General features: G+C 34.0%; 1 protein-coding gene across 3 annotated transcripts in view; it reads left to right on the top strand.

The window, feature by feature from the left end:
* ATF2 (activating transcription factor 2) overlaps nucleotides 1-24,607 on the top strand; it is a 100,645-nt gene that overhangs the window by 60,109 nt on the left and 15,929 nt on the right. For all 3 annotated transcript variants that reach the window (XM_007494414.3, XM_056794023.1, XM_056794022.1), the window contains 2 exons: nucleotides 20,424-20,573; nucleotides 22,917-23,123. In XM_007494414.3, coding sequence (XP_007494476.2) covers nucleotides 20,424-20,573; nucleotides 22,917-23,123 — 357 coding nt within the window. The remainder of the gene's footprint in view (nucleotides 1-20,423; nucleotides 20,574-22,916; nucleotides 23,124-24,607) is intronic.

Genomic DNA, 24,607 nt, shown 5'->3' with positions numbered 1-24,607 from the left:
AAAAACGAATCAACCCTTGCTCTCAGGGAGCTTATGTTCTCAGGGAAAGATGACAACACGTGTATTTATAAGGCTATAAAGATTAAAGTCAAAATAAATGCTAAGTAAATAAGGGAGATAATGAACTAGAAAACTAGAATTTAGAGGGGCAGAAAAAAGGCTTATTGTGGAAAAAGTGTTTGTGCTGAGTCTTGAAGGAATTAAACAGTTGTGAAATGAAAGTGAGGAATAAGAGCATAAGGACAGTGCCAGCACTAAATGGAGAGAAGGGAGTGTTATTTGAAGAGTAGCCATCAAAAAGTCTGGGTCCGTATGAATCAATATCAACTTAGATGTTTCTATGTCACCTTGAAATAGGTTTGCAATGGAATGATCCTGGCATCTATCCTTAGCGTATTGCCATTTAGCATTTTTATCAATGACTTGGATAAAGGCATAGCTCATACTTGTCACCTTTACAAATGAGGAAAAGCTGGTTAGCATAGCTAACACACAAGATGGCAGAAAAAAAAAGATCCAAAAAGATCTGTCTTGTCAAACATTCAGTCACAAACACTCATTAAGTGCTTTCTCTGTGCCTAGGTACTGGGTAAGGTAGTAAGGCAAAAGTGAAGCACCTCCTACTTTTGAGATGCTCACAGTCTTGCAAGAAGAGACAGGGTATACCTCTCTATTGAAACAAGAGAATAAGGCAGAGGGTTTGTTGCTGGAAGAAATCAACAAAGTTTCACAAAGAAAGTGCTCTTTGAATAAAACTTTCATGAAGGAAACTAGGAGGCAGAGGTGAATGGATTGCATTCCAGGAATAGAGACCAGCCAGTGTTATGGCATAGAATTCTGTCTGTGAAGGATAGAGAGGAGGTCAGTTTGGCTAGATTATTGTTTATGAAAGGAGGTACTGTGTAAAACAACCAGAAAAAGAGAATGGAGCCAGATCATAAAGTGCTTTAAATTTAAATTACTTGAATATGTATTTATTCTTAAGAGGTATTAAGGAACTCCTGGAGTTTATTGAATTACAGAAATTGTTTATTGAATCTTACACTTTGAAATCCCATCATCAGCTCTGTGGAATGATCACTTGGAGAGGGGAAAGATTTGAGGTAGGTTGACCAAATAAGCAGGCTATTAAAAGAATCCATGCAAAATAGGCGGTGGCCGTTTGAATGGAAAGAAGGAAAGAAAGGATGGAGTGCAGGTGGAAATGACAAAATATGACAACTTACTGTGTATGAAGGATAAATTAGACTGAAGAGCTGAGAAGGATAATGATTCACCAGAATTGTGAACCTGGACTTTACTGCTCTGAATAGAGCAAAATTTAGAAAGAGGGGTGGGGTTTTAGGAAAGACAATGTGTTCTGTTTTGGATATAGTGAGTATGAATTGCCTAGAGAACATTCATTTTGAAATATCTTGGAAGCAATTAGTGTTGTATTTAACTGGACCTTGGGATAGAGATTAAATCTAGATATGTCTAGATCTGAGAGTCTGATGACAGCAGAGATGATTAATTAAACCCATGGAAACTGGTGAAGTCACTAAGCGAGAAAAGAGCCTAGAACAAAGTCTTGGCCATGATATGAATGAAGAATTTAAAAAGGAGACTGAAGAATGGTTAAACTAGTAGGAGGGAAAACCAAGAGAGAGCCAGGTCACAAAAACACAGAGTGGAAAGTAGGAGCAGTTGATTAATAACATCACTCACTGCAAAGAAGTCAAAAAAGGATGAGGAATTAGAAAAGGCCATCATCAAATTTTGACACATAAGAGATCATTGATAATTTTGGAACTAGTAGTTTCATTTCAATAAAGTTGAAAGCAACTTTTAAAAATGAATGATAATAAAGTAAGAAGAGAAGAAGAGACAATAAACAGATTTCTCAAGCATTTGATCAGGAAAGTTTAAATGGTGAGAGCTTAAAGGGGATTTAAGGTCTATATCAGTAATGTTAAACTCATATAGAATTGGGGTTGATTAAATCATATGTAAAGATCCCTACAGGTAGCATAATGTCATAGAAAACAACATGTTAGCATTTTCTGTGGTTTATTATTTTGTTATATGTCCCACATTTTAATCTTATTCAGATAACACTGATAGTGATTTTGGCTGCTTGCAGCCATTGACATGTTTGACATCTCTTGTTTGGGAATAAAAAATTTTTTTAAAGATAGATAGACAAACAGTATGCTAGAGAAAGTAAGGGCATATGGTATTGAAGATAAATAGAGGGACAGCTAGGTAGCACAGTTGTCAAGCCTGGAATTTGGAAGGACCAGGGTTCAAATCTCTTCTCTGATGCTTCCTAGCTGTGTAATCCTTGCCAAGTCATTTAACTCCAGTTGCCTAGCCCTTACCACTCTTCTGATTTAAAATTGATACTTCAGAAGGGTTTTTTTGTTTGTGTTTTTTTTAAAGATTAAAAATAAAGGAGTTGATGGGGGGGGGGGGTAGCTATGTGGTTCAGTTGATTGAGAGTCAGACCTAAAGACGGGATGTCCAAGGTTCAAATCTGACCTCAGACACTTCCTAGCTATGTGACCCAGGGCAAGTCACTTAACTCCAGTTGCTTAGCCTTTGCCATTCTTTTGCCTTGAAACCAATACACAATATTGATTCTAAGATGGAAGGTAAGGGTTCTTTAAAAAAAATAAAGGAGTTGACCTTGGAAAAGAGAAGGATTACCTCTTTATCAGAGATTGAAATGAAGCAGAAGAAAATTGGGTTGATATCAAGGGGGTTAGGAGATATAAAGGGGGAAAAAAATCTCATCATGAATGGTCTCTATTTTATCTCCAAAGGACTGAACACTGGACCTAACTGACTGACTGATCATAAAGTGATATGTAATAAGAATAAATAATTTGGTAGTACAAGATGGAGTTGTGGCTAGAGAGCATATTGTCTTGGGGAAAGAAGGGGCACCAACTGGGGTTTTAATGAATTGCCTGCAAGCTCAGTAAGACTCAACAGTTGTAATAGGATACACTTCCCCAAAACTATGATAATCTTGGGCTACACAAAAGAGACATAGCTTTTACATTTAGGGAGGTAGTAGTTCTGTATTCTGCCCTCATCTGATCACACTTAAAAGTATTATGTTCAGTCCTGAGTGTTACATTTTAGGAAGAACTTTGATAAACAGGAGAGCATATATGGAATAAGAAAGAAAGGAGAATAGTAAGCAGCCTGGAGATTATACCATATGAGTATAATATTAATTGAAAGAATTGAGTAATGTTAATCCTTGGAAGGAAAAGACTTTGGAGGCAGTATTTAAAAAGCCTTCCCAAAAAATGAATAAATGGAATAAAAAGTACTAAACTTCTAGGCACTATGGATTCTGAAAAAATAAGACTCTCCCTACCATGAAGGAACTCCGCATTCTAGTGAGGGAGACAGTATAGCAAATAAGGAACCAGAGACCTAGGAAAAGATGTTTTGGTCTGGGAAATAAAAAGGTTATTAAGTTAGTTGTCACAATTAACACATCCATTTCAAAAGCACTTAGTGATGAATTGCTTTTGCTCTGGGATTCTTCAAGGTAAAGCAGACCTATAGTTACAATCATTTTTTGTTTTTCAAATCGTTTCAGCAACAGCAAAAAGTAGTGTGAACCTCCAGGCTAATTTTATATTCTACTAATAATATTCTTTTAGATTTCTTCATTGAGTGCTTATATTAACTACAATTATTTTTTTTTGCCCCCAAAATCCCCAAACTAAAATTGCTGTTATAAATCATAATTATAAACTAGAAATTTTTATTTTACCTATAATTCTGAAAAAATATTATAAAACTAAATAGGAAATAGTTTAAAATATTTTATGTGTAGTGATCTATAAGAATTAAAAACAAGTAATTAAAGAATTAGGGATTAATAATTTTCTTAAAGACTTCATATCAAACTTGTATTTTACAAATTTTATGGGATGTAACATTTTTAATGAAATGAGTTACAACTTAGAATGTTTAATGTAATATAAAATATATGTAAAGGTAATTTTGATGATGGAATTTTTTATCTAAATAAAGATTTCCAGTATTTAAAACAGTCTTTTATCTAGTTTCACATCAGATTTATTTCTATATATATTGATTTAAAACAAAAATAAAGTGAATATACACACTCCTACATATGATGGTATAAGATTAAAAATTAATATCCTGATACTCCAAGTATTATTTCTATGAGATTGAATAAAATAACTTGGGGCAAAGGAAAGAATAGCTTCAGTAAAGAGAAATCTTCTCAGACTATACATCCTGGAGAGAGCACAGAGTTTCCAGAGAAGCCCCAAGGGCCGTGTTTCCAGCAAACTTATCTCCCAAATTTAAGGACTCAAAGTCAAGATGTAAAGGAAAGGGATGCTGGGTAATGTAGTTCAGTGGTATAAAATTTCTAATTTACACAATGGAGAATAGCAGAATTTTATAAGCTGTCTTGCTAAGAGATGGAATTTTTTTTAGTCATCTAAGCAGTGACAGAAATGAGTACCTTTTTATAATATAAAATACTTATTGTTTGGCTAATGATAAACACTTTATTAAATAATAAATGCACTTCAAATTCAGTTTCATTTGTTCATTTTTTCCCCAATGGAATGTCTTTATTTTTTTTAATATTATTTAATAATTAAGAAATTTTTTCCTTGGTTGCATGATTCATGTTCTTTCCCTTCCCTTCTTCCACCCCCTCCCATAGCCAACCCTTAATTCCATGGGTTTTACATGTGTCATTGATCAAGACCTATTTCCATATTATTGATATTTGCACTAGTGTGATCATTTAGAGTCTACATCCCCAATCATATCCCCATTGACTCATGTGATCAAGCAGTTGTTTTTCTTCTGTTTCTACTCCCACAAGTTCTTTCTCTGGATGTGGATAGCATCCCTTCTCATAAGTGCCTCAGAATTGTCCTGCATCATTGCATTGCTGCTAGTAGAGATTGTACCACAGTGTATCAGTCTCTGTGTACAAGGTTCTCCTGGCTCCTTTCACTCTGCATCAATTCCTGGAGGTCATTCCAGTTCACATGGAATTCCTCCAGTTCCTCATACTTTCAGCACATTAGTATTCCATCACCAACAGATACCACAATTTGTTTAGCCATTCCCCAAATGAAAGACATCCTCTTATTTTCCAAATTTTTGCCACCACAAAGAGTGAGGCTATAAATATTTTTGTACAAGTCTTTTTCCTTATCATCTCCTTGAGGTATAAACACAGCAGTGATATGGCTGGGTCAAAGAGCAGGAAGTCTTTTAAAGCCCTTTGGGGATAGTTCCCCAAACTGCCATCCAAAATGGTTAGATCAATTCACAACTCCACCAGCACTGCATTAATGTCCCTATTTTGCCACATCCTCTCCAACAGTGTTGCTTCATTTTTAACATTGTTTTTATATATAAACATATACATAAACATCTGGAGTCAGGAAGACCGGAATTCAAATGTGACCTCAGATACTTCCTAGTTGTATGACCCTGTGCACGTCACTTAATCTCCATTTGCCTTACTTTCCTCATCTGTAAAATGATCTGGAAAAGAAAATGGCAAACCACTCCAATGCCTTTGCCAAGAAAACTCCAAATGGGATCCTGAAAAGACCAGACAAGATTGAAAATGACCGAACAACTAATAGGTAAAATTACCCTTTGTAAGAGATTCTTATTTTTTCAGATGTCTTCTCTTCCACCACTAGCACACCAGTCACTATCACAGAAACACTACTGAACCAGTAATTCAATGATTAGTGTTACCAAATCATTCATTTGAAAGTCTGCTAGATAGAATAGTAGCATAAACAGAGGATAAATGTAAATCAGAAATCAACCTTAATGTTGCAGTAAAAGGAAGGTTTATGGATGTTTATGATGATTTCAAGATAACTTATAATGGTCATGCTCAGCAGACATGGTTTTTAGATAGCCCAGTCTGAAAATTACACTGGGGGAGAGGGGGAAAAAGGAAACATCCATAACACCTTGATCACATGATTACACATCTGATAAGGCACATCTGATAGGGTAACAGGGAACAAGGGAATTTACTTTGGTGTCATATACAGAACATAACACATAACCAAGAATGTACATATATCTAACCATGTTTTGGGAATTGGTTTGGGGCCAAATGTGAATGCCTGGGACACTTTGGAAACAATTGGATGACAGATTGAGAAACTGTGAGAACAAATACTACTTAGTCAAAAATGCAAAAGTTTAGTGTAATTGATGCGCAATCCTAAAGGTTTCAAGTTGTTGCAGATTTAAACCTCCAGTGCTTGAAATATGCATGATTGGACAATTATTTACTGCTTAAAGCACCATCAGAGAATTTTTAGCAAACTCACATTTCTGTAGCATGTTAAGGTTTGCAAAGTGCATTTCCCTTAACAATACCGTAAGATAGCTAAAAGTAGTAGGATTGCTCAAAGGAAAGAATAATTAGGAAAATATAATTAAACTTAAACTTGAATTATCCACTTCTCTCTTCTATATTAGTGCAGACAATAAGTGATTTCTTTCATAATAATAATACTAAAATTTATAACTTGGAGTGGGGGAAAGAAAACTAAGTGACCACATTTCTCAAAATTTTAATTTCAACAGTAATATAACTAGGTCTCACAATTAATACAAAGATAATTTTACCTTGAAATAAAAAATTTCATCTTATCTTCTACTTTGCCTATTTTGTGGATAGAAAAATACATTGAGTTACCATTTGAGAAAAAAGAACTAGAAATGTTTATATAAATTCATTTTTTACAGAAAATAAGCATGACTGAAAAATTCACTTTTACTTTATGTATTAAGCATAAGTGAGAAAAATTTTTGACTTATGAGTTTAATACACATTTCATTGTGTATTTTCTCTGCAATTCATTGTTTTCTTCTAATCCCAGGATAAACAAATCATACTTACTAAACTAATATAAGTTATAAATAAGAAGTTTTGTTTTCATGTTATATCTGGAAACTATTACGCTAAATATTAACTCCTTGGATAACTTCTTGAGTTTAATTAACCAAGAAATTTGATTTCTAAGAATAAATCATAAAAATGTTTTCAGTATTGTTTCTTTTAAACCCAACAAATAAAGCTTTAATAAATTCAGGTGGGAAAAGTATCAATCCCTCTTTGAAGACACAAAAATAGCAGTAGCAAGAGATGTAGAAAGATTGCTATCCTGGAAATTTAATAATCTAATTAGATTTCTGATTAAAATTTGACTAATATATATATAAAACATTTAAGTGACTGCTCATCATTTTAAATTGAGATGATAAAAAAGATAGTTTCCTTTTTTATATAAATACTATCTGAATGCTTTATGTTTTGTTATTTTCTATAAAGAATATTAAATGGAATCAAATTAGAGTTGTTGGAGAATGTAATAGAAGAATAAGAATGGTAAATTTAAATATGGAGTATCCCAGTGGGAATTTAAGTTAAAAACTGTAAGATATAACAAGGAGTCTAAGATGAGATACTTGATGTGAGAGTACAGAATCACTTAACTGCACTTTTCATTTTGGTGATCTCAGAATTTATCCACATTTAGGATATACCATTCCTATTTTTTGCAAATGGATTTTTAAAACACTTAATTTCCTTCTTTTTCCTTTAGTTTTCAAAAATATAAATTGGTAGTGAATACTTTATAGTGTTAAAATTCATACGTACATAGCATTTAAAATATCAGATGTATACATAAATACATGTAATGATTCTTTGCTTTTATTTTCTGATAGAATAAAGCGTCTAGACTAGAAAATAAAAACACTTCAGGCTAAGGTATTAGGTTAATAGGTTTTCTGTGATGCAAATTTTGACTTAAAACTTAATGTTCTGGAAACCAGCATTTTTCCTGAATATTTGAATATGTCAGATCATAGGTAGAAACATCTGTGTGCTTTATTTAGATATTATCATACACGCTTAATATATGTTGTAGGATAAGTATTGTATGGGAATTCAACTTTTGATTTCATTGGTATCAAGCTGGATAGAGGTGAATGATAGACTAGAAACATAGAGTACTACTATAGGTTATGGAAGAGTTCAAGTGGTCAAGGCAAATGAATGAATTTTAACTCACTAGGCATTAGGAAGTCACTCAATATTTTTTAACTAAAGTGTAAATGACCAAATTTGTACATAAGGAAGATTAGTATTAAAGAATGAAATATATTTTATATTGGGGGAGAGAGAGAGAGATCTGTTAGGCAGATGCTGCAGTAGTAGGAAGTTGGTAATGAGGCCCTTATAGTAGGATGGTGGTATTGGAAATAGGAGGGACAGGACTGATATTTTAGATAAAATATCTTGGAGGTAAAATTAACAAAATTTAGTAGTTAGACTTAAGAGATAAGGAAGAGGGAAACATCAAAAATAACAAAGTTTCATGGCAGAAATAATAAAATAAGGAGGGAGCAGATAGCAAGCATTTATTTAGCTCCTACCCTGTGTCAGGCACTGTGCTAGCCACTGAAGATACAAAGAAGGGCAAAAACATAGATAACATACAAAGCCATGCACCCCAAAAATGATAATTTAGAGATAATCATCAGAGAGAAATACTAACATTAGGGGGGGATCAAGAAAGGCTCTTTGTAGAAGGTGAATTTTAGCTGGAACTTTAAAGGAAGCCAGGAGGTAGAAATGAGGAGGGAAGAGTTTCAGATACGGGACCCAGCTGTGAAAATGCCCACTGTTAAAACAGCAAGGAGGCTAATGTCACACACAGTACACGTTTGGGAGAGGGAGTAGGTATAAGAAAACCTGAAGGGGAGAGGGAGGCCAGGCTTTAAAGGTTTTGAATGTCATTCAGAGGGTGATTCTAAAGTAGGTGTAGAAAGAAGGATAAGCCCAATTTTTTTATGTACTGAGTTTTGAGGTGCCAGTAGTACCACAAATATTGTATGTTATAACAACAACAATAATAAAAACTAGCATTTACATAGCACATCAAGATTTGCAAGAAATTTACAAATACTATTTCATTTTATCCTCCCAACAATCCGAGAAGGTAAATGCTATTATTATTACTGTTTTACAGATGAAGAATTTGAGAAAACAGAAGTTAAATAACATGCCCAAGAATATAAGCTAGATTGTCTATTATATTCACCCCATTACCTCTAAAAAATTTACATATATACACATATATACACACATAGGCCTCAGCTCATTTTCTCATTCTTTAATTTTTTCTCATTATACAGGTATTTATTGAGTACCTAGAATTATGTTAAATAGTAAGAAAAACATGTTGTGTAATGTAGAACTAGACCTTTAGCATTTATGTTTAGAAGGTAAATCTTGTGGGTCCAAATGAATAGAAGTTTTTGCCATTTTATTCACCTAGTTCTAAATTATTTTTCAGAATGATTAGGCCAATTTACAGCTCTACAGGTAAATTAGTATATCTATCCTTCTATAATCCTTTTAACATTAACTATTTCCCATTTTTTTGTTATCCTTACCAATTTTTCTAGGCGTGAGGTGAAACCTGATGAGTTATTTTGATTTGCTTTTCTTAGTAGTTCAATATTCTTTTGAGAGGTGTTTTCATATTCTTTGAACATTTGTCTATCAGGGAATCATAGCCCATAGTAAACCAGAGTAATGTAGAAATACACAAACACATAATTTTTGACTCTACATACCACCAGCAAATAGCTATAAGTATCAACTTACAGCACTAACATTACCTGATTCTTCTTATATTCATGTAGCATATAATATTCATTTAAATACTATTTGTCTCTTCTCCACTCTTCCCCAAATGTCAATCAGTAATCAGTTTTAAATACACCCCCTTAGTTCTTGTTTATTTTTGTCATGTGATCATTAGCATGTTTCAGTCTTATCTCTTTTACTTGATAAAAGTTAGCATCAAGCCGTCTTTATTTCTCCTTGGATTTGAACTTAGGCTCTGCTGCCCTTTAATATTTGATAGTAGCTATAATTCTTGATAATTCTATATAATTTATAGATTCTATATAATTTATAATTTATAATTCTATAATTCTTCTATCATCATTTCTTCTCTCTTCTCTAATTCATCAAATCTCCAACATAACTAGTCATCAGTCCTTAGAATATAGCCACATCGGCCAAGCATAAGGGCACTGTGGCACAGGATAAAACACTGGGCTTGGAATCTGGAGGACCCAAGTTCAAATCCTCAGACATTTACTGTGTGACTCTGGGCAAGTCATTTAACCCTGTTTCCCTTATTTTCCTCATCTGTAAAATGATCCAGAGAAGGAAATGACAAACCACTCCAGTGATTTGGCCAAGGAAACCTCAGACAAGGTCACAGAGAATCAAACATGACTGAAATGACTAAACAACAACCAAGCATTGGTTAGAAAGGGAAAAGAATAGCTCCAGTGTTCATGAATATGCTTTTCTTGTTTCCTCAGCATTGAGAAAGTAACTTTAAAGTTTTGTAATGATAACTAATGAGCATTCATGGTTCTACAAAATTGGGCAGCTTTTTAAAAAGCTTGTAAGTATACTTGAACAGCAAAGTCCATTCCAGGATTCATCACAGTATCGGGTTATTTCATTTGTTACTAAAATGTTTGATTTTTAAAAGCAACTAATTTTTTAAATTTTATTTTGTATGGTAATTTTATTTGTTACTAGCTTTGCTGTTAATTGCCTGCTCATGAGTAAGTTGTCAAATTTATGTATAATTGTAATTTTTAAGAATTAAAATTATTTAAACATATGAAAAAAATAATATATACAACAAACAATACAAAACACCAAGAATGTTATCAGATTTTTGAGTGTTTTGAGTTGATTCTTACTCAGATTTTTCATGCCTTGGTCACCATAACATTCATAAGAACCCTAAAAGGTACATCATTCAAATAGTGCCCATTTTCTAGGTAAGCAAACAGGTTCTGTGACTTTTCTGAGATTTCATATCTTAGTGGAGCTGGGAATTGAAAACTGGTTCTCTGGTTCCCAGTCCAGTTTGCTTTATACTTCTTGTACCACATGGCGTTTTCAGCAATATAAATGCCATGTCATTTTTTTGGTGGGCAGGAAGTGATGTGATCACTATTTACATCTGTGTTATAATCTTAGAATTATGTCGTTGTTAACTTAGATATATTTTTCATTGTTCTGCAGAAACTCTTGGTTCATTTGCTCTGTAGTTCAAGCTGTTGTTGGGAAAAGGAAAACTAACTTGCTTCTTATTCCCAGGCTGTAGCTTAAGAAGTTACCATTTATAGGTGTGTAGCCACTTAATTCTTAAGAAGACTGTTAGGGTTCCACTGGAGGATTCAAAAGCCTAGTGTTCATGATAAAAAGACCTGAAGAAAGTTCCAAGAATGATGTACCAGAAATGACAAAACAGTAGTGATTGAGAAGAGGATTTTTCCTACAGCAGAAAAAAAAACCTTGAGATAATAAAGTATCTAAATGCATATCAAGTATTTCAAATTTTAGCTTTTCATAATCCTACTGGCATGTTATTTCCTTATTAGAAGAACCAAAGGGCAGTAGAGAGTACAATGAAAAGGACCTGAATCCAAATCCTGCCAGGATTTGGCATGACATGGACAAGTCTCTTCATTCTATCCATTTCCTTATCTATAAAATGGGAGTGATACTTGCATTATCTATCCCAGTCTCCAGAACGGAAATTCTCTGAAGTAATTTTAAAGTGTGCATTTACATCCTTAAAGATAATATTTGTAGAATGCTATGGTTTTCTTTCATATTGGTTACCAGAAAAGCAGGATTAAGAGTGAGTTTATTTTTATCATGTTGACTCTTTAAGTGCTGTCTGTAATGATATTATCATTAAAAGGTTATTTAATATTATTAAAATATACTAAACTTGATGTCAGTTCAGCTCTTAGCTTCACTATTTGTTGCCACTGTTGCCATCGACATTTAACCTCAGAGCCTTGGTTTCCTTATTTGTAAGATAGTAGTGATAATACTTGTATTGCTGCATTATAGAGTTGTAAGGACTAAATAAGATCATATGAGCAATACTTGGAAATGTACAAATGTAAAGTATTAATAACTTCTTACCAAAACAGGTATAAATTTCCTTATTTTCTTTTAGACTAAACATTTAAAATAGAATAAGAAAATGTTCATCATCTTGAGTTTAATTTAAGAAGACTTGTTCAATTGTTTAACTTGTACCCTCCAGTATCATTCTATAAAGACTTGTGTGACAAACTGAGAAATCTCTCTGTACACAGTGGGTAGCCAGTAGGTTTTCTGCAGGGGGTTTCTACTGAGAGCTGACAGAGGGCAGCTTGGCAAATGTTCAGAAACCTACATTAACTCGGTTGAGCCCGGCATGGAACCTTGTGTTCAGCAGAATTCTTCTGACCTGCCTCTCTGCATGCCGAGCTAATCAGCAAACACCTAATGAGCCCACTCCAAAGAAACAGACCCTCTCCCAACCTACTTCATTTTCCTATGTTCTCTGGGGGTGGAGAGACAAGACTTCATGAGGACTGATGATGCTGCAAAGATCACAATAATGATAATTAACTTGCTGAATTTAGAAGATTATGCTGTTAATTAGTTGCAAAATAAAGATAAGTAATAGAGCAGCAGATGGTAGGATAACACCCAGGAGAAGGAGGGTTATTACTCTGATGAGCTTTTGTGGCATATATGAAATATGGATCTGACTTTTTCATAAATTGTTTCTGGAGAATATTATCTTGTTTCTGTGCGCTATGATGGAGTAGTCTATTCCTACTAAGTTTTGACAGATGTGATAAGGATTTGTTTTCAAGGGTACAAATAAACACAATAGAACTTGAATAACAAACTAGCCAAATTACCTGTTTGAATAAATATGGCAGAATTATTATCCAGCTTGAGTAAACCTGACTAATTGTTCTTTCTTTCATTAAATAGTGCTATATTTATCCATGAAAACTATTCTTCAGATTTCATATTGCTGTATTGTGTAGTGTTATATAGTGACAATCTTCAATTTTCTCAACAATGGATTCCTCATTATAAATTTTTGCTTAATTTTATTATACCTATTACACAAGAGAATGCATTATTTTCCCTACTAAATTACATTTAAATAACCTTCAATTCCCATCTACTTACTGTCACTTTACAATGACTTTTTTACTAGATCATCATTTACCTCAATAATGATTGCCTGATATTTACCTCATTATTCTTATTGTTTTTATTAATTAATCTTAAGCTTTTAAATCCTAGAATTATCCTTAAATAATTTTTGGCAAGAAGACTTTATTTTAACATATCTAAGATACAGAAGAAAGAGGAATGCACCAGAAGCCAGGAGACCTATGTCTGTCCTTGCCATGTGCCTGTCCTTGACTGACTGTGTGAACAAACCCTTTCAGGTCTCTTAGCTTCAATTTCAGCATCTGTAAAATGAATGGGTTGGATTAGATGATCTCCAAGCTCCTTTCTATTTTTAACTTTCTGTGTTACTATAAAATGTACCTTGTTCATGTGTAATTTTTTTTTCAGAAAATATTTTTCATTTGGATATATTCTGAAACTTCCCTTATAAAAATAGGTCTCTATCATCTTTAAATATAATATTAAAATGTTATAGTAAGTATATAGAGTAAGTAGCTCTTCAGTATACAGTATTTGTTATTTAATGGCATATCTTTTACATTTATATACTTGAATTTTTGAAGCACCTGTGTTACTAGTATTATCTCCATAGTCAAATATTTAGAATTAGTTATGCTGTTGTTGGGGAAGGGGGGGGGGTGAACTTCATTTAAGTTGTTGTGTAAGCTTATCATTATAAGCTTAAAAATAAATTGACAGAAACTTGAAGCAGTGTTAATTAACCCTTGCAATTCTCTTCTTACATTTTATACCCAGTGGCACACTTTTCAAGGCAGATCCATTGTAATCAATGTAACAGCATGGAGCAAACATTAGAGCTTCCTCACTGGATACATACTGTATACCCTAGGGCAGTCAAGAGAGGATAATGAATGAATACTGATGCTGCTTTTAAGTGCTCTATCAGGTAGTAACTTGCCCTACTAAAGATTATTCAAGAGAGTGATGTTTATGTACTTCAGACTCCCCTATGTGCTATAACTGTATTTCATTAATGTTAAGAGTTAAGCTATTTTAACGATAAAACTTTTATATGCTTCTTGGTTCTATGGCATGTTCTTCCTAGGAAGCTCCAAATGCTTTAACCAGACTAATCTATTGTGCTTTAACCTCACTAATATTAGATTATTTTTGATGTAGAGAAGGCATCAATTTAGCAATTGGGTATGTAGTATTGCTTTAAAAATCTGAAAAACTCTTTTGCCCTCTGTACACTCCAAAGTCTTACCAAGACTTGTCTCTACTGCTTTCAACTTATCAGTTTGGCTTTTTGTTATTGTTCCTGCCCGAGGCCATCTTCCTTTTTGGGCACCTCCATCTATCTAGGTATTACTGTAAGCCACTCAATTCCACATCACCTTGTAACAGTTCTCAGCTCACCAATGTCCTAGTTTCCTATGCCTCAGAAGTACTGCTGTTTATAACCAGGGGTTAGAACTAGTGAAGAATTTAGAAAACTGCCCAAGGTCACATAGCTAGGAAGTGTCTGAAGTCATATTTGAACCCAAGTCCTCTCAACTTCAGGTCTGGCATTCTATTCACTGAGTTGCTTCAATAACTAGTATTTGTATAGCTGTACGTCAGACCCTATGTTAAGCTGTTTATAAAAATTATATTCTTTGAGCTTCACAACAACCCTGGGAGTTAGGACCTCTTATCGACCTCATTTTATAGTTGAGGAAACTGAGGCAAAGAGAGGCTGACGTGTCCCCAGCTAAGTATGCATCTGAGACAGGATTTGAACTCAGTGCCCTATCCACTGAACCACCTAACTGCTAATGGATTCAAATTTCTTGCCCAGTAAGCTTAGGTGTTCCCCAAAGCTCTTATGTAGGTTCTCTTCTCTTTTCTCTCTTTCTCTTAATGTTTTTATCACCTCCATGAATTAAATTGTCTTTAGGCAGATGGCTTCTAAAACTATGTGTCCAGCCCCTAGCTCCCTTCTGAATGCCAGTCCCACAATGCCACCTGCCTGTAGGACATCTTTCCCTAGCTGTATCATGGGCATCTCAAACTCAGCTTTCTTAAAACAGAACTCATTTCATTTGCCTTCTCTCCTTAACCCCTATCCTCTTCCAAGCTTCTCTGTTTCTGTTAAGAACTCAAATAACCAAGATTCCTAACCCCCAAATTATCCTTGATCTTTCCATTCATCTTTCCTATTCATTTCCAACACTCATAGATCCTACCTCCACAATATCCCCCTCCTAATTAATCTTGCTTCTGGTCTCTTCCTTTGCAATTCATTCTCTACCCAACTGCCAAATTAATATTCCCAAGATAACCCCCTGGTCAGAAGTCTTGAGTAGTTCCCTCTTGTCTTCAACATAAAATGTGCATTCTATAGCTTGACTTCAACAGACTAGATTCTGCCTATTCTGCTCGTTTTGTATTTTCCACCTTTATGTACCCTACAATTTAACCAGACCAACTTACTAGCAATCAGTTCTTTCTATTTAACATTTTAACTTCCATCTCTGTCTTTGTACAGGTTGTCCTCCATATCTGGAATGCACTGCCTCTCTTACCTCCTTCTTGGAATCTATAGTTTCTTTCAAGGCTCAACTCAGTGTACTACCTTTTGTGAGAGACTTTTCTTGATGCCCATCCTCATCCCCGTTTTTTAGTGTTCTAGTCCTCAACATGATTTTATACTTGCTTCTGTTTGTATATAATGTATTCTCTAAGGAGAATGTCAACTCCTTCAGCAAAGGGATGATTTCATTTTTATCTTTGTATCTCTTTCACATAGTATTTTCACAAATGTGAATTAACAAAATTGGGCCAACCTAACCATTATTTGTGTAGATTTAGTAGTTGAATCCTTGAAATTATTGCTCTAGCAGTACACAATTCGTTTTAAAAAATGTTAAACAGTAATAAGGAAATTATTTTATAATTGATTTTATACAAGTGGGGGAAAGCAACTTTGCTTAGTGGAGTGAGTTCTGTACTTGAACTCAAGAAAACCTAGGTTTGAGTCCTTGTTATAATTAAAATTATCTTGAGAAACTTGATTTGGAGTGAGAATAGTTTATTTGAATGGATGTCCATTTATTGGTAAGGCCAGCATCATAATTGATAAAGTGACATATAGGTCTATGGCCCTCAGAAATGGCCACCAGTCTAGAATATGGGTCAAGTAGCTTAATTAATGGTTTTAGGAACTCATTATTTAGTTCCCTCCCTTGAACATCCTAAGACATTTATTCCTAATCGATGGATAGCTAATTAAGAGGTGGTCCATGAAACCATTTACCCCTTCCCATCCCAACCGGTGGACAGATGGTTTGTCACATTTGTAGGAAAAGAACCCATTTCCCCTTCTTTATTAACTAAATTCTTTGGCATTTCTAAGGACAAAGAAAATACAAAAACTGTAGATTGCAAGAAATCTCTGAACCAGGGGGCAGCTGGGTAGCTCAGTGGATGGAGAACCAGGCCTAGAGACTTCCTAGCTGTATGACCCTGGCAGTCACTTGACCTCCATTGTCTAGCCCTTACCACTCTTCTGCCTTGGAGCCAATACACAGCATTGACTCCAAGACGGAAGGTAAGGGTTTAAAAAAAAAAAAAGAAATCTCTGACCCAGACTCATGATAATTCTCCCTAATAAAATAGGAATGCATTTAGGGCCTTTCTATCCTAGAGCCTTGATAAGACAATACAATATATGAAAAATAAATGATCACAAACAGCTGGGTGCACTTGGCAAAATTATGTAACTTCTTTCAGCCTTAGTTCTCACATCTAGAAAATCAGAATTATAATAATATTTTTACAAGTGAGATCACATAGCTATTATTATTATATTAACATTCTATCTCCTGCCTTAGCGTTTTGCAAAAGCTGCTTCCCCATACCTAGAATGTACTTCCTCTTCACTCCCACTTATTAAAAGCCCTTTCCTTTTTCAAGGATCTCAGTTTAGGAGCCAAATCCTATAGATGACTTTCCAGAGCCCCTTAGTTATTAGTGTTTTCTTACACTTAAAATTATCATGTATTTACTTAGCTGTGTAAATGTTGTATCCATCCCCTATTAGAGTGTAAACTCCTTGAAGGCAGACTTTTTTTGTGTCCTTAGCCCCTAATATAACACCCAGCACATAGAAAGCACACTAGTAAATCCTTGGTGAATAAATGAAAGAATTCTAGTACTTTACACCAGGTGTTTTTGAATGAGGAGGATGGTTTTTTTTTTTCCTTCTCAAATAGCCAGTTTCCTACAAAAGCCCTGAAAACTCTTTAAGATTATTCTCTTAAGTTAGTCAATTTAACATATATGCTTTGGCACAAATCTTTTTTGATATGAAATCTAGTATAGAAACAAGTGTTTCTTCAGTAGAGGTTATGGTTACTTGTTTGCTTTTTTTTCCCTGGTTCCAAGTTTCATTCTTTATGTTAAAAGTTTAGCTTAGTGGATTGAGAGCCAGGCCATCCTATGTTCAAATCTGGCCTCAGACACTTCCTAGCTTTGTGACCCTGGACAAGTCACTTAACCCCCATTGCTTAACCTGTACTACTCTTCTGCCTTGGAACCAATATACAGTATTGATTCTAAGATGGAAGGTAAGGGTTTTAAAAAAAAAGTTTAGGGGATATGGAATGATGGCATTAAAAAAAATTTTTTTTAAAGAATTAATAATTTGAAAAATACTTTCTATCCAGTTCATTCAGAGTAATGTTTATCTTCATCAAATTGAGTTGAACTGTGTTCATAGAATTAGAACTGGAAGGGACCTTGGGAATATTCTAGTCCAGTTTCCTCATTTTACTGATGAGAAAACAGAAGATGAGAAACTCAGTTATTTGTTCATACAGATAGTAGCACATGGCAGAGGCAAAACCCAAAAGTTGGTGCTCAGGTCTTCCAAGTGTGGTTTTCAAGGAAATATAATATATACCAATGCATTAGTTGCCACTAACCAGTGCATTACAACATTTTTTTTTATGTATCTCAAGAATAAAATTAAACAGTTCAATCCTTCAGTTTTCAGATTTGATAGTTTAAGGATACATGAAGTCACCATTTGCTTTAGTAATTGTTCCTCTGTGCTTTAGCAGATTTTATGAGTTGTTGGGACCAAAAACATTCAGCTCGTGATTTCCCATCTTGTGGCATATGAGTATCTCTGAAGTTGGATATACTGTTCCCTGGGTGACAGACATTATCCATCACCCAACCTGTAATCTAGGTTTTTCTGGATTGTTATAGAATCTTCTCAGACTTGTACATTGTTGTCATAGTCTTTTGAAAATCTAGAATTTGTCAATCAGCATTTATTAAACACCTACTGTGTACCCTAGCACACTGTGCTAAGTACTGGGGATACAAAGAAAAGCAAAAGATAGGCCTTGTACCCAAATAACTCACAGTCTAAAGGAGAAGACAGCATGCTGAGAAAAATTTACAAACAAGCTGGATAAATTGGAAATAAGCAAGAGAGAAAAGGTGCTAGAATGAAGGAGAATCAGCAAAAGCTTCTTGCAGAAAATAGAACTTTAGCAGAGACCTGAAAGAAGTCTGGGAAGCCAGAAGACAGACAAGGGCGGAGAGAGTAACCTTCTTGTCATGATAAACTATTACAGTTATTTATTGATGGAGCAACCATAATGTTATCCAGTTATTCTCTTGGAAGTGGGCCTTTATAATAGGGCTGAAAACTTGTGAGATTCTGAGTTGGTTGTTTCATTATTTCACATTTACAAAGGGCAATCATAAAAGCTTCATGAGTATTCACACTTATTATATAATGCACTGGTTGTGCTAGGGTGCCCAGTCAAGCTTTGGGAAATGTAGAATTCAGGAACCAATTTCAGCCAGTTGATAAAATACTAAGTTCTAATTATTGAAAGTACTAAGCAGAAGATACAAAGAAATATGAGGCATAAACCTTGTCCTCAGGAAGCTGACAGTCTCATTGGAATGGGGACAAGATATACCATCACAGAAAGTGATAAATGAATTCCCAGGTGAATATTCAGATTTGCAACTTAGATATTCACTTCATTCTGATGTCATATCCAGGGGACTTTCTGAGTGTGATGATATCTTTGTTCATGAATGAAAACATGTCATAATGAACTTAAGATAGTGTGAACCCAGAGTTTGTTTGAATATATAGGAAGACTTCATTATTCATTCCTGTGTCATTAACAATTAAATGGTGGTGAAAAGGGTCAAAAGAATCATCTCCCGGCAGCAGGTAGGACTAGAAATAGGTGTTCCTTTATTTTTAAATATTTTTAGATGTTTACATGATTCATTTTTTCCCCTCCCCTTTTCCTTCCCCCCTCCCAGAGCCGGGAAGCAATTCCACTGGGTTGTACAAATGTTATCACTTGATACCTATTTCAATTTTTTTCACCTCTGCTATAGAGCAATCTTTTAAAGCATAAACCCCAAATCATATACCCATATATACAAGTGATAAGTGATGTCATATGTTGTGCTTTTGCATTTCTACTCTCATAGTTCTTTCTCTGCATGTGGGTAGCATTCTTTACCACGAGTCCTTCAGGTGTATCCTGGCTTGTTGCATTGCTACTAATAGCAAAGTTCATTACATTAGAAATAGATTTTCCTCATAGGTGCTACAGGTTAAATATTCTTGTCCCAGGACAATGAATTAATGTGGTAACAAACAAGGATCTGCCTTTTGCCATATATGATGAGAGTTCCAGGTCATGTGTGTGCATGTGTGTATACACATACATATTTATATTTAGAACATTGTAGTTCAACTGTAGAATGTATTCCATTAAATCAAAGTTTAGATTATATTTTAATTGAGGTCATTTATCTGGTTGGGCATGCAATAACTTTGATTTCTGTATTTGTTAGTAAAGGAATCTGTATTTTACTGTTTTTACAAAATGGTCTTCAAATATTCAAGTCAAAATAAATTTTAAATATGTGCTTCATTATATAAGTTTATTTAACTACATTTGAAGACTTTGGGGATCTTTTAAAAAAGTTTGATTCTCTACATGGATGATACTAAAGGCTTATTTTAAAGATTAGCTTAATTAGAAATTAGTTTTGACAAAGTTTGAATGCCTCCACACTTACTTTCTTTGACCTTGCCTTTCAATGTAGCAAATCAAAACCCAGTTTTAAATTGTTTAATTCTTAGTGCTATTATTTCTTTGCTATTTCATTAGCCAAATAAGTGATTGCGTATCATAATTATGTATGATATGTCTTTTGGGGGGAGTTTGTTTTCTTTTTTTGAGGGGTTGAGTATAATTATTATAGTATATATTTTAATTTTCAGAGACTAAAAGCTGCTTTGACTCAGCAACATCCTCAGGTAACAAATGGAGATGCAGTCAAGGGACATGCAAGTGGATTGGGTAGGACTCAGTCAGAGGAATCTCGAGCACAGTCATTACAACAGCCTGCTACATCCACAACAGAAACTCCGGTATACTTAACCTGACAACCTCTGTTACTATTTATCCTGTATTGTGTTGTGATTGTTGCTGCTTACTTTTTTCTCTTCTGTTGAACAGATTTTTAAAGGGCTAAAGTACCATAATGCATGACCTTAACAAATGTAACTTTAAAGATGATACTTCTAAAGTTTCATGTTCTTTGACTCCAAAGTGCAGTAGTTTGAGGGAAAGGCCTACTAAATTAAAAGTATTGATGGTAAATTAGTAGCAAATGCTAGTCAAACATACATATTCACATATATACTGATATGGAAGAAGTATATTTCACTTTTCTAAAGTCTTAGTAAAATTCCTTTATTTTTTAAATCTCATGAAATACTGGCCTGTTTCTGTGTCTTTTTCTGTATCTTTGTCACCCACAGGAAATAATTTTTAAAGTTCATTGAAAATGTTAGTACCTATAGATTTATAAAGCAGTAATAATTTTGTTAACTAGAGAGGGACTTGGGTGAAGAATATAAATGAAAAAGATCAACAACTTCCCATTTTTCTTTAAGTGTGAGTTATACTAGATATTATCAGGAAATTCAAGAGGATGTGATAAATCTTCAGGCCTGACACAGTAGTAAATACATTTTCTTAATTATCAGATATTATTATGTTCTGAAATTTTAGGGATAGGGTCTTTTTTTAGACGGTTTATTATTTCAAAATTTTAATATAACATCATGAATTTTAGTTTGGGATATCTTCTGCTAAGATGGCAGAATTTTGATTTGTATCTTCAGCTATCAATTGGTTCTTGCCCTGCCTGGCACCTGATTCTCAGGAAACATATGTTCTCTTCCTACTACCTCTCCCTGAGCTAGTCTTCCATTGTCACAATATTCTGTAGCATCATTTGTGTGAAAGGACTGTCAGTGTATCTTACAATGTAGGCTTGTGATTGGGTCATGACATTGGTAAGGAATCTATGTACCAGCAATTCTTATCCTGAGATCCTTTAATTTGGTGGTGGTTTATGTTTTTCTTTTTTTTATATTTGAGAACTATAATTGGTTTTCTTTATAATCTTAACTTTTTTTTATTTTATGCATTTTAAAATGCTCTGAAAAGGGGTAGGCTTCACCAGACTGGCAAAGGGTCCATATCAAAAAAAAGGTGAATAACCCCTGCTCTAGGAAATTGAGTAGTGAGAATTGGATGATCTGACCTGTAAAAAAGAATGATTCTACCCCCTTAATAAATACCACCACCTAAAAAGAAACAGAGAATCCAAAATTACATTTACACATCAACATATTTATTATATGTACTTGCTAAGTACCAACTACTATTCTAGGCATTAGAGACTCTAATAAAAAGAAATGGAACAATTCTCACTCTCAGGGAATTTATAATCAGTGCAGGGATGGGAATGGCAAACAGTACCACCACCCCCCTTTCTTCCCCCCCCTCCCTCTCTCCCTCTCTTCCTCTTCCTCTTCCTCTCTTCATCTTTCCCTCCCTTCATCTTTCCCTCCCTCCCACCAAAAGTCTTAGGGCAGTTTTAAGTTACTTAAGTATATATCTGCACTAAGACTTTTGGGACATTCTGTATGAGCACATAACAGAATAAATGGAAATTTAATGAATAAAGGTAATTAAATACAAAATAGTTGGCAATGAAGCATGATAGCAGTTGAAGTGATTAGTATCATGTAAAAGTTAGGACTTGAGCTCCGTCATAAAAAGGACTGCTATGAGACTTATGTAAATTATTCCAGGCATAAAGGATGGTCAGTACAAAGGCATGAAGACTAGTTCAAATATGTGTGTTTAACTTAATTGAAGACTTTGGGAAAGGGAACCTTTCCTTTGAGTCTTGAAAGATAAGGTTGAGGCCAAGTTGTAAAAGACTTCAGAAGTTAAACAGAGGAGTTTACACTTTTTCTTAGAGGCAGCAGGAAGCTCCTGGAGTTGAAGCATGGGACTGACAATCAAATCTTCTGGTTAAAAATGGAATTTTATCATATGTATCATATGACTAGCTATGCTGTCTTATGATAGTGGTTTCTAATCATAAACTAATAAAACTTTTATTGTAATATGTCATAATAAATATAATAAACTTGTTAATGTATACATAGAAAAATTGGGATTCTGTGAAGAAAATTACTTTTTTTCATTTGCACCATTCTTCTGAAAACCTTTTATAATAAACTTATTAAGCATCATTCAAATCATAAATTATATTCTCAAAAACAAACTCATGTGGCTAAAGACCGATAACCAGTTTTTAACCCTGGCCCCTTGTATTGAAATTGTATGATGGCAGTCTTCTCTATTAACTCTTCCACTAAGTAGAATAAATATATATATTTTTATTATAGGCTTCTCCAGCTCACCCAGCACCACAGACACAAAATACAGGTGGGCGTAGAAGAAGAGCAGCCAATGAAGACCCTGATGAAAAAAGGAGGAAATTTCTAGAGCGAAATAGAGCAGCAGCTTCAAGGTGCCGTCAAAAAAGGAAAGTCTGGGTTCAGTCTTTAGAGAAGAAAGCAGAAGACTTGAGTTCATTGAATGGACAATTGCAGGTATGGTTTATACAGACATTTTATACCTATAAACAAAGCATTTCAGATTTTATTAGTTAGCTATCCAAACAACATAGGAGATAAACTTTGGTTATACTTTGGATCTATAGCAAATGTAGCTTTAAAAAAAAAAAACTTAGAGATGAAGTGATTTGCATTTTTAAAAATAGCATCCAAACTATTTGTGTAAAAATGGCAATACTGATAGAGATAAACAAACAAACAAAAAAAACAACAATGTTTAGCTATTTAGGAAAAATGGGTCCCCATCCTGACCAGAACCCTTTTTTTAAGGTTGTGATATAAATTAACATAAATTTAATTTTTAAATTAAAATAAAGAACATTATTGCTTCTAGACATTTTTTGTCTTTTTTTTCTTTTGGTTTGTATCACAACTATGAAATTGCTTCAGTAGAGGTTTCTTGTTTTTAAGTTCCTTTGTTCTTTTAACTGTAGTTTGTTTTTTGTTTTCTTTAAAGTGAATATAGTGCTCGTGAAAGGTGCCAGATTGACAGCACTGGAAACTGAAGGCCTCTATTTATCCACAGACCAGGTACAATACGGCCAGTGGCAGTGCAAGCTTCCGACACTGCCCTGCCATGTGCCTCAGCTCCATTTCTGAGAGACCCATTGCGGTGCAAGCTTGTCTAGTTCCCATCCGTGTCTAGTTTTTTATTTCTATACACAGACTGCCAGTGAGGTTGCCATTCAGTACCATTTCTTTTTAGTCATCTTTTTAGTGCTGTGGATAATTTCCACCAGAAACTTATGTAAACTATCCCATTATAACAGATCAGACATGATAGTAAGGGGCTTCAATTATTAATAATGTACCTTGAATTAGAATCATTTAACACCAGTAAAATTTTTTAAGTTTCCCCAAACTATTCATTCTCAATTTAAAACAAATCTTTTATATACTTATGATAAGCTGAGAATTTTTCATCTGATATCTGCTTTTTTAAGATTTTCAATCATATGCTTGCTTATTTTTGAGTATTTAGATGAAATATTCAGCATCATAAAATGGCATATAATTATGATAGTTTTAAAACAAAAGGTTTATGACCTGGACTTTTATTTTCATGAGTTAAAATACATTTAAAGTCTTATTGATGTAGAAAGTTTTAAAGATTATTATTGTAGCTTTGGATCTAGAAATTGTTTTGCATAGTGTTTTTTAATCATTTGTAATATTTTTAAAACATTGTTATCCTTCTGATCATAAGGACTTAACTACTAAGTTAGATTAACAAGTTTTTGTTATATGGAATAAATTAGTAAAAATTATTAGGGAAAATGAGATCTAATCTAAGAACCACTTAAAAAAAATTTAAATATAAGGTTTTAGGGGAAAATAGCTTTGTTGAAAAAGATATATTTGTAGATGGTAGCTAGACTATGTTATAATGTTCTGAAAAATGATTTAAATACTTAGTGATTGTTATTTCCAATATTATTGATTATAATTTTAAAGTTAAA

Source organism: Monodelphis domestica, chromosome 4, assembly GCF_027887165.1.
Source record: "Monodelphis domestica isolate mMonDom1 chromosome 4, mMonDom1.pri, whole genome shotgun sequence".
NCBI classification, from domain to species: Eukaryota; Metazoa; Chordata; class Mammalia; order Didelphimorphia; family Didelphidae; genus Monodelphis; species Monodelphis domestica.
Note: the sequence above shows the minus strand (reverse complement) of the source record. Positions and strands in the feature narration are given on the sequence as shown.